Raw genomic sequence first — 12,248 nt, 5'->3', positions numbered from 1 at the left:
TGGTTTCACTACAGAACTGGAAGATACTCTGGACAGAAAGAAGAGGGTTCTAGAAGCACTGAGGAGGAATCCAAACTTGCTGAAACAGTTCCGGCCAATACTGGAAGAGACCCTTGAAGAGAAACTGGAGAGCATGGGCGTGAAGCGGGTAAGTTCCATGAGAGAGGGAAAGTAGATACAGAGAGCTTTCCCCCTTGTGGTCAATTGCCCAATGTTGAATTCCTTTTCCATATCCAACTGAGGATTGCAATGCCTAATATGTCTGAGAATTTAGAGTCAAGTCTCATTACAAGTTCCTCCAACACAGCCTCAGCCTCCTGACCACAACCTGGTCAGGAAAATAGACACCCTGGTGCTCTTCAACACTAGGAATCTTCATCTGAGGAAAATGGCTTGCAGAAGGGACCATATCGGGGGAAGTTAACACTGTGTTCCTTTTCATAACCAACTTATTAATGGAAATTCTGTAAATTTCCCATCTTGGGTCCAAAAAATACTTCCCCACAGTTCACTTGCAGTTATTTTTATGACAGCACCACAATGTGTTTGCCTGTCAGGCCTCACTCCAGGTTTGAGGGAGGCCTAGGCTAAGTGTCCTCTGGTTGGCCTATTTCTCTATTAGCAGATCTTGACAAGCTTACCTGGCAATAGGGATGGAAGGATCTATTAGTTTCAGTTCTCTAAGACTGGAAAAAATGAGAATTTTCAAATTGCTCTAGAAATGCAGCTAACAAAAATAAAGAAAGAAAAACCTCTCATGAAGATACTTCAGCTTTTTAGAATGCATTTTCCCCAGCAAACACGTTGATGTAGTTTTGACAAATGAACACGTTTTTTGCAAGCAATTTATCCTAATATAGTGCATTATTTTCACTGATATAGTCATTTTAACGCACCCTTTAACCTAATATATGCATTTTTGTAAACATTGGCTGGAGCAACTACATTTCAAATTCAGAAAAGTGCAATTTTCAAAGATGTTTCTCACTTGACTTTGTAAGGTGTGAATTTGATAGAGTGCAAACTTAATGGAATTTCTCCTCCATCCCTACCCGATAGCTGGTAAACTAAAGATGGAAAATCTGTGATCCTGCAGATGTTGTTGAACTCTAACTCCCATTAATCCCAACTACTAGCCAGGTTGCCTGGCAGTGCTGATGGGATTTAGAGTCCAACAACACCTGGAGGGCTCTCCACCCCTCCGTCGAAACGTATTTGTTCTATGTGTCAGTTGTGAATGAAAAGGACTGTGGTCTACCACACAAGAACAGAATTACGCAGTGATGCAATCTGCATTATTCCTAATTGTTTTTCTTATAGGGTTCAAAAGGTATCCCTGCTCAAACCTATAAACATTTGAGAGATGTGATAAAAACCCAACAGCAGCAGAAGGCCAAAAAATTTCCACAGCTCCTCACCTTAAGAGACAAAATTGAGCAAGAAGTGAAAAGGAAAGTCAGAAGGGGTCAGAAGGATGAAAGCGATCTCTCGCTGCCACTCTCAGGAACCTCAGGTAAGAGGCTTTGTGACCAACCTTTGTCAACCTGAAGCCCTCCAGACTACAACTCCTATCAGCCCAAAATCATAGTCCAAAATATCTGGAAGGCAATGTTGCTTAAAGTTTCTCTATGATATTCTTAATTTAGAATACTGATTTTCAGCACATTGCTTTTATTTTATTTGGGGTGTGTGTATTATTTACCTGGATCAGATACTGGTCAATTTGTTTTCCTCCAGATGTTTCCAATCATCTCTTTCAGGTAAAAGCCAAAGGAGCCCACAGTCTCCGATCCAGGTTGTGTCTTCTAAGCCCAGAATGCAACAAGTTGAATTCAAGCCTTATGCCTCAGAGATGCCCCAACCAGCCCCTCGGAGCAAAGTGAACTCCAAGGCCAGTTCAGTGGAGACCCCCAGGATGCCTTCTCCAAAGCAAGTGAGGAGCAGCACACCATCTCTTCAATACTCTGCTGCCCATCATCCCAGGTGGGTTAAAGTTTTGGGTTAAATTTCCATTTCCTTGTTTTTATGCTGAATTGTCTTGGTTATTGTGTATGAAAGCGGATGATGTAATTTGAAGTGTTGTCATTATGTTTTAGGCATTTTACAAACATTTTTGCAAGCTTTTAATTTCATGAAGAAAAGTGCGGCTTAACTTTTAATCTTAATTTTGTGTGAGAGAGTGTTGCTCCTTGTCCTAAAACAGCTATTTCCAGCAGACCTTTTTAATTGGCTAAGATTTGCAAAGTACCCTGGGAATCTCTCAAAAGTGTCTCAGTTGGATGTTGCTCCAAAACTCTGTAGGCAGAGTTGGGGATTTTCATTTTTACCCATGTCAGTTTCACATGTGTTTCTTCATAGATCTGTCCTGTCCTGTCTCGATTCGGCATTAATCTGTAGTGTAGATGTTTTTTAAAAATAAATAAATTCATATTTTAAATTCATGTATAAATATGTACGTCAGTATGTATTTTTATCACAAAATATACCGTACATTTTTCCTCAATGTGTGCATTTCTAACCTTATTTCATCCTAGAATACATACATACCCTTACACACATTTTGTGGGGGTTTTGTTTTTGTTTTGTTTTGTGTGTGTGTGCATGTCCGTGTGCTTGTGCGTGCATGCATGCATTGAGCTAAGAAATCATCCCAAAATTTGGCGAAGTCCAGAATTACATTCTGATAAATATATTAGCCTGGAAGTGTACTGAAGGAGATCAGTACGCTTAAAAAATGCACCAAATGAAATTCTCCTCCATCCGCCCAGTAGTGGAAACAAGAGGAGATACCGACGATAGAAGAATGGAGATTAAAATTGATAGACTATGCGGAATTGGACAAATTAACTGGGAAAATCAGATATACTGAAGACCAAAAGTTCATCGAGGACTGGGGAAAATTGCTGGATTATCTGAAAAACATATGTGGTGTAAACACAACGCTAGTGGGATTTCAAGAGGCACTGTAAAAAAACAAATAAGTATTGTTTATTAGAAATAATGGGAGTAAGGAGGAACAATGGCAATATGAAAAAAGGGAATGTGTATTAAAGGTATAAATATGGATGATTGTCAGAGACGCTGAAGGAAGTCCAAAACAGTCATAATTTGTTGTATTCGGGTTAAAATGTATAACTGGGTGAAAATTAATAAAATTTATTAGGATGACAAAAAAAAAAAAAGAAATTCTCCTCCATCCTTTGTTTCTGTTTCCCACTCTGCTCTGTTTCCATTCTCCAGCACTTCACCTTTCAGCTCTGAAGAAGAGTCTGAAGAGGAATCAAACTTTACATCTCCAAAGTTTACACCCCGCAAGACAGAACCAGACCCTCTCAGAGCAGCGCAGAATGAAGAGAGTGACTGGGATTCATCTGACATAGAATTGTCTGAGGGGAAAGGCAGTATGGGAAGGGTCCTTGCAACAGCAGCAGAGACTCGTTCGGGTGTGTGTGTGTGTGTGTGTGTGTGTGCATGTTTTAATATATATTAATGCACATCTTAATATGCATTGAACTGTATATTTTAATGCTTATTTAAATGCATATGTTCTCTGAAAATGTGCATTTAAATCCATATTTGGTGCTTGTCAACTACCAGGATTTTGTTGCAGTATTGCAAGAAGTGCAAAATGTGTTGGCTATGTCGTTTTGATATGCAGTTTGATCTGATAAGTGCAGATCAGGACATTTCATACAAGAATTTGTGAGGCTCAAATTCTTCAGGCTTCTCTAGTTATAATGCAACAGGGTAGGCTAGAAAGCTCTTACCTATGTAGTTGTTCCACATGGCTGGCATAGCATTTAAAAAACGTTTTCCATGTGCTGCAGCCCATTCAAGGGCAGTATTTGTATGCCAACAATCTGTGACCTGAGAGGATGCACAACTGCTGTGCTATCACTGTGCACGGATGCTTTTGTTACGCAGTGGCAAGTTGTGGTTCGAGGACCCGACCCCGCAAAGTGAAATGAAGACACAAGGACACGTGATATAAGGTTAATGGGCTAGAAAAGGCCACAACTTTATTGATTACAGCAATGAAAAGGTATTGGCTTAGGCATTGGATCGAAACAAGTGGGTTTATTCACCAGTAGGTGGAGCCAGTTGATGCTGATCCAACTATAGGCTCACCTCCTGCTGTCACCGAGGGTCGTGCCATGGCCTCCCGCCAAGCAGGCATCGGACAGAATACACGACCGCCAGATTCCTTTAACGGAATACCCCTAAACATTGAAGGCATAGGCGATGGCCACACCTAGCACTTCGACACACCACAACACATTATTCCAATGCCTAACCTACCCACCAATACCACAAGAAGTTGTGACGATTGCTACGAGGTAGGCAAAAAAACCCCCAAAAGCCTAATGCCAAATGGAAAAACTCCTACCAGGCCCCCCGGACAACCAGGGCGACCAACCTAAGGTCCATAGCAAGGCCAATGACCTAGGCCCTAACTAAAAGGGAGTGGAGGGTGGGTGACTCGCCACGGGACGACGATGAGGAATGAGGCCAGGGAGAGGCTAGTGCTGCAGCAAAAGGCTGCTGAACACGCCCCCTCTGTGGCACCTGGTTGGATGGCCACAGGAGGGGGCGTGAGCACCAGCCAGGTGAGCTGGAGGCAGGGGGCAAATGCCCCCCTGCTGGGCGGTGCTCGGGCTCCCGCCCACAACCACTCCCCTCTCTTTCAGGGAGGAGAGTCTGTTTCGTGTACTAGATACTTATTGCCATAGGTTTTCCTGGACCAGCTCTCCAGTCAGACACACTGTCATTCGGAGAGCTTTCATTAGAATTATACAGTTTCTTAGGTCAGCCATAACCTCCTAAGAAGCCATTTATTATGAACAACTTTGCTGTTTAAATCTGATGTCTAGACTCGGATCCTAATTCTTAATATGTATATGAATTGTAGGTGTTTTGTTTGAATTTGTTAATGGTGTAATGTATTTGGGTGGAATCCAGCATAGCACTAAGGTAACTATTCCACCATCCCAGGGAGTTTTGCTTGCTCATCAGAACATCGTCTCCTTCTCTTTCTTTGCACCCACTAAATCTGTTATCAGGGTTTCCCCTGGAATAGATTTGGGGAAGGTGCAGGACACATGCAATGGAGGAGAGGGGGATACTCCCATTACACAAGTGAAAAATCTTGCACTGATGGGACTTGTTAGTATAATACCACTCTTTATATTTTAGATGTGTTGCAAGTCACTTGGAGACCTGAGTAATGCACAACTTGAGTAATGAATGACTAGCAAGTTTAATGAATAACAATTCTTTGCTTCTTGTAGAAACAGTGGTGCAGTCAATGGCTAAAAATCTGGAGAGGACACTGAGTGCATCTGGGAAAAAGCCTGCTGGTGGAGTTAAACTCTTTCCCATCCCTACCAAAGAAGTTCCTAAACCTGCCCCAACTACTAAAAAAATCCAGGTACTATACAATACACATTAGTTTAGGAAATCAGACAGGTGGTATCTCCCTTTCTCTGCCGAATTCTATTCCATTCTTATGGAACATCATTCCAGTTTTTGCTCCGGACAATTCATTCAGCATGATGAAGAATTCTGGAGAGCTTGAGAGCTTGCTCACCCTTACTTCATTTTATGCTTGATGACCTAATAAAAATATTGTCCTACTGTGCATTTTGGATTTCAACCCCCTCTGTTGGGCCAACACAGCTACCTTTGCTTTTCATTCATCAGTTCTTCCCAAATAACATTATACTATGCATATTTACTCAAACATAAATGCCTCCGTGTTCTATGAGGCTTGCTCATGAGCGTGTTTAGGATTGCAGCTGTCAGGGACTCAACTAACAGGGTGCAATCCATCAGGTGGTTCTCCTGCACAAGACACATGGAAAGAGGTGCTCTTGAGCAGCACCCATTAACTGTGATAGTGCAAGGCACCCAACCACTTGAAAACCCACCAGTTATATACTGACTCATGGGTAGTAGGTGGCAAAACTGGTACTGGGCATAGAATGGGAAACTTGAATCTACAGCTCTGAATTCAGAATTATTTACTTATTCATTGTATTTATATCCTACCTTTCCTTCAATGAGCTCAAGGTGATGTATATAAAATAGGTTAGGCTGAGAGACTGTGATTGGCCCTAGGCCACCCAGGGAGTGTCATGGCCAAGCAGATACTTGAATCCTGGTCTCCCAGCACTACATGGCCTAGGACCCACGTACCTATGGGACGGCATCTCCTGGTATGCCCCGCAGAGGACCTTAAGGTCCACAAATGACAACATTTTGGAGGTCCCAGGTCGCAAGGTGGTTAGATTGGTCTCAACTAGGGCCAGGGCCTTTTCAGTACTGGCCCCAACTTGGTGGAACGCTGTCACAAGAGACTAGGGCCCTGCTGGACTTGACATCTATCTGCAGGGCCTGCAAGCCAGAGCTGTTCTGCCTGGCCTTTGGTTTGGACTCAGTCTGACCCTTATGTTTCCCTCCCCTTATGGTCTTGATTTATAGGCTACTTTTAAAATGAGGCTGCATTTTAAATTGCATTTTAACCAGTATTTTAAATTGGTTTTTTCCCCCCATTATGTTTTTTACTGTGATTTTATTGGTGTTAGCTTTGGCCGGGGAGGGCGGGGTATAAATAACATTTATTATTGTTATTGTTATTGTTATACAACCCTGGTGGGGTGTGCCTTCCCCGAGAAGTATCTTCTTCACTGATTTAGGGTGATTTTTAAGGAGGAGGATTTGAGGCATTGCAGAGATAAGAGAGTGTGGCCAGTCTTTGCCATCTGCTGCTTGCTCTCCTATCTGTTTTCTCTTCTCCCTTGCTGCAGTTCATTGAGGAGGAGGACAGTGACTTGGAGATTTCTTCCTTAGAGGAAGTCACCCCACACCTGGAGACCAACAGCAAGCTGAAGAAGCCACCAGCCGCAAGGAGCAGCGGGGACTCAGCTGATTCTCGGGGCACCAGCCTCTGGGGTTCTGGCAGCACAAGGGCTGGCGCCTGGTAATCTTTGCATTGAGCCGAGCTGTGTGAGACAACAGGCTCCATTTGAGATGGAACAGTTCCTGAGGCAAGTCAACGAAAAGGATGCTGAACTTTCAGAGAGAGAGAATGTGAATAACTACCATACTCAGGATCATATGTTTTGACTCAAGTGTGAAGTTGTTTTGCTTGAATGTTTTCCTCCTTAGTAAAAAAAAAAAGATAATGAGATAAAGTACTCTTTCACTGGAAGTCTCGGGTAACAAAAGCTTTGAAACAATAACTTGTAGGACTGAGAAGAAATATCAGCCCTAACTTTGTAGCCCCGGCATTTCATTGATGCTTCAAAGGGAGGAGTTTGAAGGGAGTGAGGTTCACCTTTTGATGAAGGGAGCACATCTCCACTTGATGCTGAACTAACAAGAGGAAGCTCCCTGCTCTTTTTTTCTATGGAGGAGCATTCAGTCATATGAGCCCCCAACTGTAGTCTCTAAAGTGCAATAACCCCAGCACAGGAGCATCATTATTGCTTCAAGTATAGCTAGACTTAAGGCATTCAGAGCCACACGTCTACTGAATGCATAGCAACATTTCTCCTTGCTCTTTACCCCGTGTGTTTTTGCACAATATATATGAGTGTAAATAAGTTTTTTTAAAAATCTATATTGAATGCTTTTCACACTAAAAACGCTTTCATAATTTTAAAGACTATTTTTCTATTTGGGGTATTTTTCTATAGAAACTTGTTCCGATTGGACTAGTTGTCGGAGATAACATGATCCAATGGAAAGACATGTTTTCCCCCCAAACGGGGGGGGGGGGGGGACCCAGTTATGGATGGCAATTTAGATTGGAATGACAATGTTGGAGAAAGAGTAAAACCACCTCCCATCTCATTTGCCCCCCTTTCCCAATTGCTGTTTTTAATATGATTTTAAAGAACTGTGAGGAACCTCATCTGCTGTGGCTGATAATTATAACATATTTGAGTTCTAGAAACACAGTTAAATAAAAAGTTGCTGGATAGAGGTGACCACTTGATGGCACCACAACTCAAGAAACATACGTTTTTTGCTTTGTTTTTTGAGATGCTGCAAATGGCACTTGCTACTAGAGTAGATAAAAAAAAAGAGTATTCAGGAAAACAAATGGAGTAGGTAAAAATGAGGCATCCTATAAACCTGCCCCAAAAAGAAATCACACAAGAGCAAAACTGGGGATGATCATAAGGGGTCCATATCCCCTTCTGCCCTTTCTTTTTATATTAAAAAAACCCTTTCATTAAAAATAATAATTTTGAAGCATTTGCTTTATAGAAGTCCCATTTGCTCATTCCCAGATTTCTCAGGATATATGTGACCATATGTGCTGTCTTTGCAAGTAACCACCCTGTGTGTATCTCAAGAAGGCAGATGCATAGAATACCTGGCAAAAGTTATTAAGCATCATGATGACATTTGCAAGCTTGAAGATAGTATTTATTGAGATCTTCCTTTTTCCAGTAAGACAATAAAAATGATCGCGGTCAGCAATAATCCTCAATGTAAAGTACAAAACCTACAGAAATGGGATGTGGGATCCATCTGACCCCACACATTTTTAAAACGTAAAAATAATTTACCATTAAGATAGAGGTAGAGGGTGGCGCTGTGGGTTAAACCAGAGCCTAGGACTTGCTGATCAGAAGGTCAGCGGTTCGAATCCCCACGACGGGGTGAGCTCCCGTTGCTCGGTACCTGCTCCTGCCAACCTAGCAGTTTGAAAGCACGACAATGTGCAAGTAGATAAATAGGTGGGAAGGTAAATGGCGTTTCCGTGCACTGCTCTGGTTTGCCAGAAGCGGCTTAGTCATGCTGGCCACATGACCTGGAAGCTGTACGCCGGCTCCCTCGGCCTGTAAAGCGAGATGAGCGCCACAACCCCAGAGTCGGCCACGACTGGCCCTAATGGTCAGGGGTCCTTTACCTCTAGCTTGCAACTTATATACCATACATTTAACCTGTGCACATTCAGCTTTTCCACGGTGGGCATCCGTGGAAAAAATACTTTGGCAGTTCCACCTGCCATAGAACTCAAAGTGATTTAACTCTACATGTTTTGGGCTTTAGGCTCTATCCCTGGAATGAATCACCTGTATGTATAACTATAATATTTGCACAAGTATAACAGCACAATAATCATGATTTGTGAGTGACTCCTAAACAACAAATGTTTAGCTTCGAAGTACAGATATGAATGTTTATAAGTTCAGATGTTATTGGTTGGGTTTTCTAATTTTAGAAAAGGAGGGGCATCTCCAGAAATAAAAGTTTTTCATGCAACCTTTGTTTGTTATGTAAACTCTGGTTGCATGTTTGTGTGCTTAATATTTGAATTTGAAATAATTTTTAGTAGAGGGAAAAGGCAAAGTTAAAAAAAACAGAAGTCAACTCAACTGCATGTATGGTATGTTCTTATTCTGAACGCATCCTAAAGTAAGGTATGATCTCGACAGTTTTCATGATGAAATAGTCTCCGGATGAATATATTTATTTCTTTTCTCCTGTATTACAGAATGTATGTACAATGCTTTTTAAAAACTTTCCAAATCTTTGCAAATCCACGCAAAGAGGAAGGTCAGTCCCTGAATGAATGTGTATGTGAGCAACAAAAAGCATACCCATTCATTCAGAATGAATGGATATTGAACTGAATGGACCCCACTCAGTTAATGTTTTCATTTCTTGTAAAACAAAGGCTCACCTCTATTTTCAATTTTTCATCAAATGGTTAAACAAAGAACTGGAAAATATGCAGAAGGCGTGGGGAAGGTGTGTGTCTCATAACTGATCACCTACAATAGAGAAACCTCTGCAATTGTGCACTCCTTCTGAAGGTTTGGTTACTGCAAGAAGGTTTGCCCTCTTTAGTATGATGCTAAATCTATGGGCAGGGGAAGCATGCACATAAGTATTAAACTCTTTCTTCCTTCTGGTGTACACTGAGCACAGCCACAATTGCAGAAAGAGTATTGTGCCAAAAACACAGTTAATTATGGACGTGGCATGGAAAAGACTAAGATGAATTAAATGTGAATCTGATCAAGCCCAAGGTCATGTTTAATTAGCATTCTATACGGAATCATATCTGAATATGGAGCACTATTACAAATAGTATATTAATTAATATTATCTAGAAGAAAGTGCAACTGTGAGAGATATCCAACTATGTCATACTGAAAGTACTTCCAAAGAAATCAAAATCTGTTCATTTTAACTGGTCTGCTCTGGAATGGCGGAAGAGTCGCCCTGTTCGGAGTCAAAAGTGGAGTCGCCTGACTTGATCTAGGCATATCATGATCTGGATCGGATCAATACTCCACTTCAGACTCTGCAGCCCAGTAGATTCATTTATGAGGCAGTCAGGACTGTGCACAGGATCATTTTTTAAAAGCTGAAAATCACATTTATGGCTGGGCATTGGAAGCTTTTTTAAAACAACAACAACAACCTGAGGGCCACATCCCCTTATATATAACTTTACAGGGGCCACAGGTCAGAGGTGGGTGGAGCCAGATTGTGTGTGTGTATTTTTACAATCAAGCGTCCTATAAATTTTATGAAGTAAATAAAAAATAAAATAAATAAAAGTGGACAAATGAAACAAATGAATAAAAGCCATTATATAGTAGGTTAAGGGACGCGGGTGGCGCTGTGGGTAAAACCACAGAGCCTAGGACTTGCCGATCAGAAGGTCGGCAGTTCAAATCCCCGTGACGGGGTGAGCTCCCGTTGCTTGGTCCCTGCTCCTGCCAACCTAGCAGTTCAAAGTGCATGTAGATAAATAGGTACTGCTCTGGTGGGAACGTAAACAGCGTTTCCGTGTGCTGCTCTGGTTCGCCAGAAGTGACTTAGTCATGCTGGCCACATGACCTGGAAGCTGTATGCCGGCTCCCTTGGCCAATAAAGCGAGATGAGCACTGCAACCCCAGAGCAGGAGCGTAGCGTGGGTTGTCAGCACCCGGGGCAAGGCAAGTAATTTGCACCCCCTAACCCGTGGATTTGCGCCCCCTAACCCAAACCCCCAGATGTTGTGCCCGGTGCGGCCGGCTCCCCCTGCACCCCCCACGCTACGCCACTGCCCCAGAGTCGGCTATGACTGGACCTAATGGTCAGGGGTCCCTTTACCTTTATAGTAGGTTAGTTTCGACACCCACCCCACACAGCCACTTCAATCCTCCCTCCAAGACAAGGAAGAGGCATTATCACAATTCCTCAAACCTGAAGTTCCACATCCCTGATTTGTAACATCTTTAGATCAAAACTGTGACAAATCTTTACAGGAATACTAAAAACCCCACCATATAGAAGAACATTGGATCTATTTTATACCACCCATCTATGCAAACTGACTGGATTTTATACAGTTTTATATAGTATTAGACTATATGTATTTCTAAGGTGGCTTCATGACACTGCCACATATTATAAGGATTAAGAACAAGGCATCATTTTCAACTTTAACCACACGGTGGTGCTTTTTAACTATTTTGATGTGCAACAGAAAATGTAATATAATGTGCCCAATGTGCCCATGTAGCTGTGTAGTTTCTATATGCAGGAAGAAACTGTAACAAGTATTTGGCCATTTCCAATATCATTCTAGCAGAAATTTCACACCAGGGATGTGTGTGAGCTTATAGCTATTTCAGTGAACAGAAAGACCCACAGTTAATAAGAGGAGCATGTTAATAAGATACATATGGCCTGAAGAGAAGCTGTGGATGAGGCAAGGGAGGAAGTGCTACACAGTAAGCAATAGAAAATAATCTGGAAGGAAGGACCACATAGTTCAGTGGTATAGTATCTGCTTTCTATGAAGAAGGTCTCAGGTTCAGGTCCCTGGCATCTGCGGCCCGTCAGTGTGAACAACAATGAACCAGATGGACAAATGGTCTGGCTCAGTATACAGCAGCACCCTATGTTCCTAATGTGCACAAATACAACACAGAGATACATTATTTATGTGTATTGCCTCATGGGTCCATTTCACCTTCAGTATCTCCCAAACTTCCCTTTCCATATATACACACCCATTTATTCACAAACAGTGCTTTTTGTAGAGGTGCTCAGTGGTGCAGAATACTGTCACCTCAAATTATTATTATTACTATTGTTATTGTTATTATTTTGATGTCCATGGCAGCCATTTTGTGCTGGCATGCATGGCACTTCATCAAGTATGAGTGCCGGCACCTCATTTTTTACAAAAAGGGGGGAGCAGTACTCACAAGCAACAGTACTCAAGCATG

The 12,248-nt window shown here is 42.1% G+C and overlaps 1 protein-coding gene across 2 annotated transcripts in view; it reads left to right on the top strand.

Annotated features, from left to right (window-relative positions):
* Nucleotides 1–9,279, top strand: part of DZIP1L (DAZ interacting zinc finger protein 1 like) — a 33,832-nt gene extending 24,553 nt beyond the window's left edge. For both annotated transcript variants that reach the window (XM_083741816.1, XM_083741815.1), the window contains exons 11-17: nt 15–148; nt 1,321–1,513; nt 1,761–1,983; nt 3,241–3,443; nt 5,289–5,428; nt 6,807–7,210; nt 7,313–9,279. In XM_083741816.1, coding sequence (XP_083597942.1) covers nt 15–148; nt 1,321–1,513; nt 1,761–1,983; nt 3,241–3,443; nt 5,289–5,428; nt 6,807–6,983 — 1,070 coding nt within the window. In that variant the 3' untranslated portion in view covers nt 6,984–7,210; nt 7,313–9,279. The remainder of the gene's footprint in view (nt 1–14; nt 149–1,320; nt 1,514–1,760; nt 1,984–3,240; nt 3,444–5,288; nt 5,429–6,806; nt 7,211–7,312) is intronic.
* The last annotated feature ends 2,969 nt before the right edge of the window (nt 9,280–12,248 follow it).

This window comes from Podarcis gaigeae (assembly GCF_964106915.1).
Source record: "Podarcis gaigeae genome assembly, chromosome: 5".
Lineage (NCBI taxonomy): Eukaryota > Metazoa > Chordata > Lepidosauria > Squamata > Lacertidae > Podarcis > Podarcis gaigeae.
Note: the sequence above shows the minus strand (reverse complement) of the source record. Positions and strands in the feature narration are given on the sequence as shown.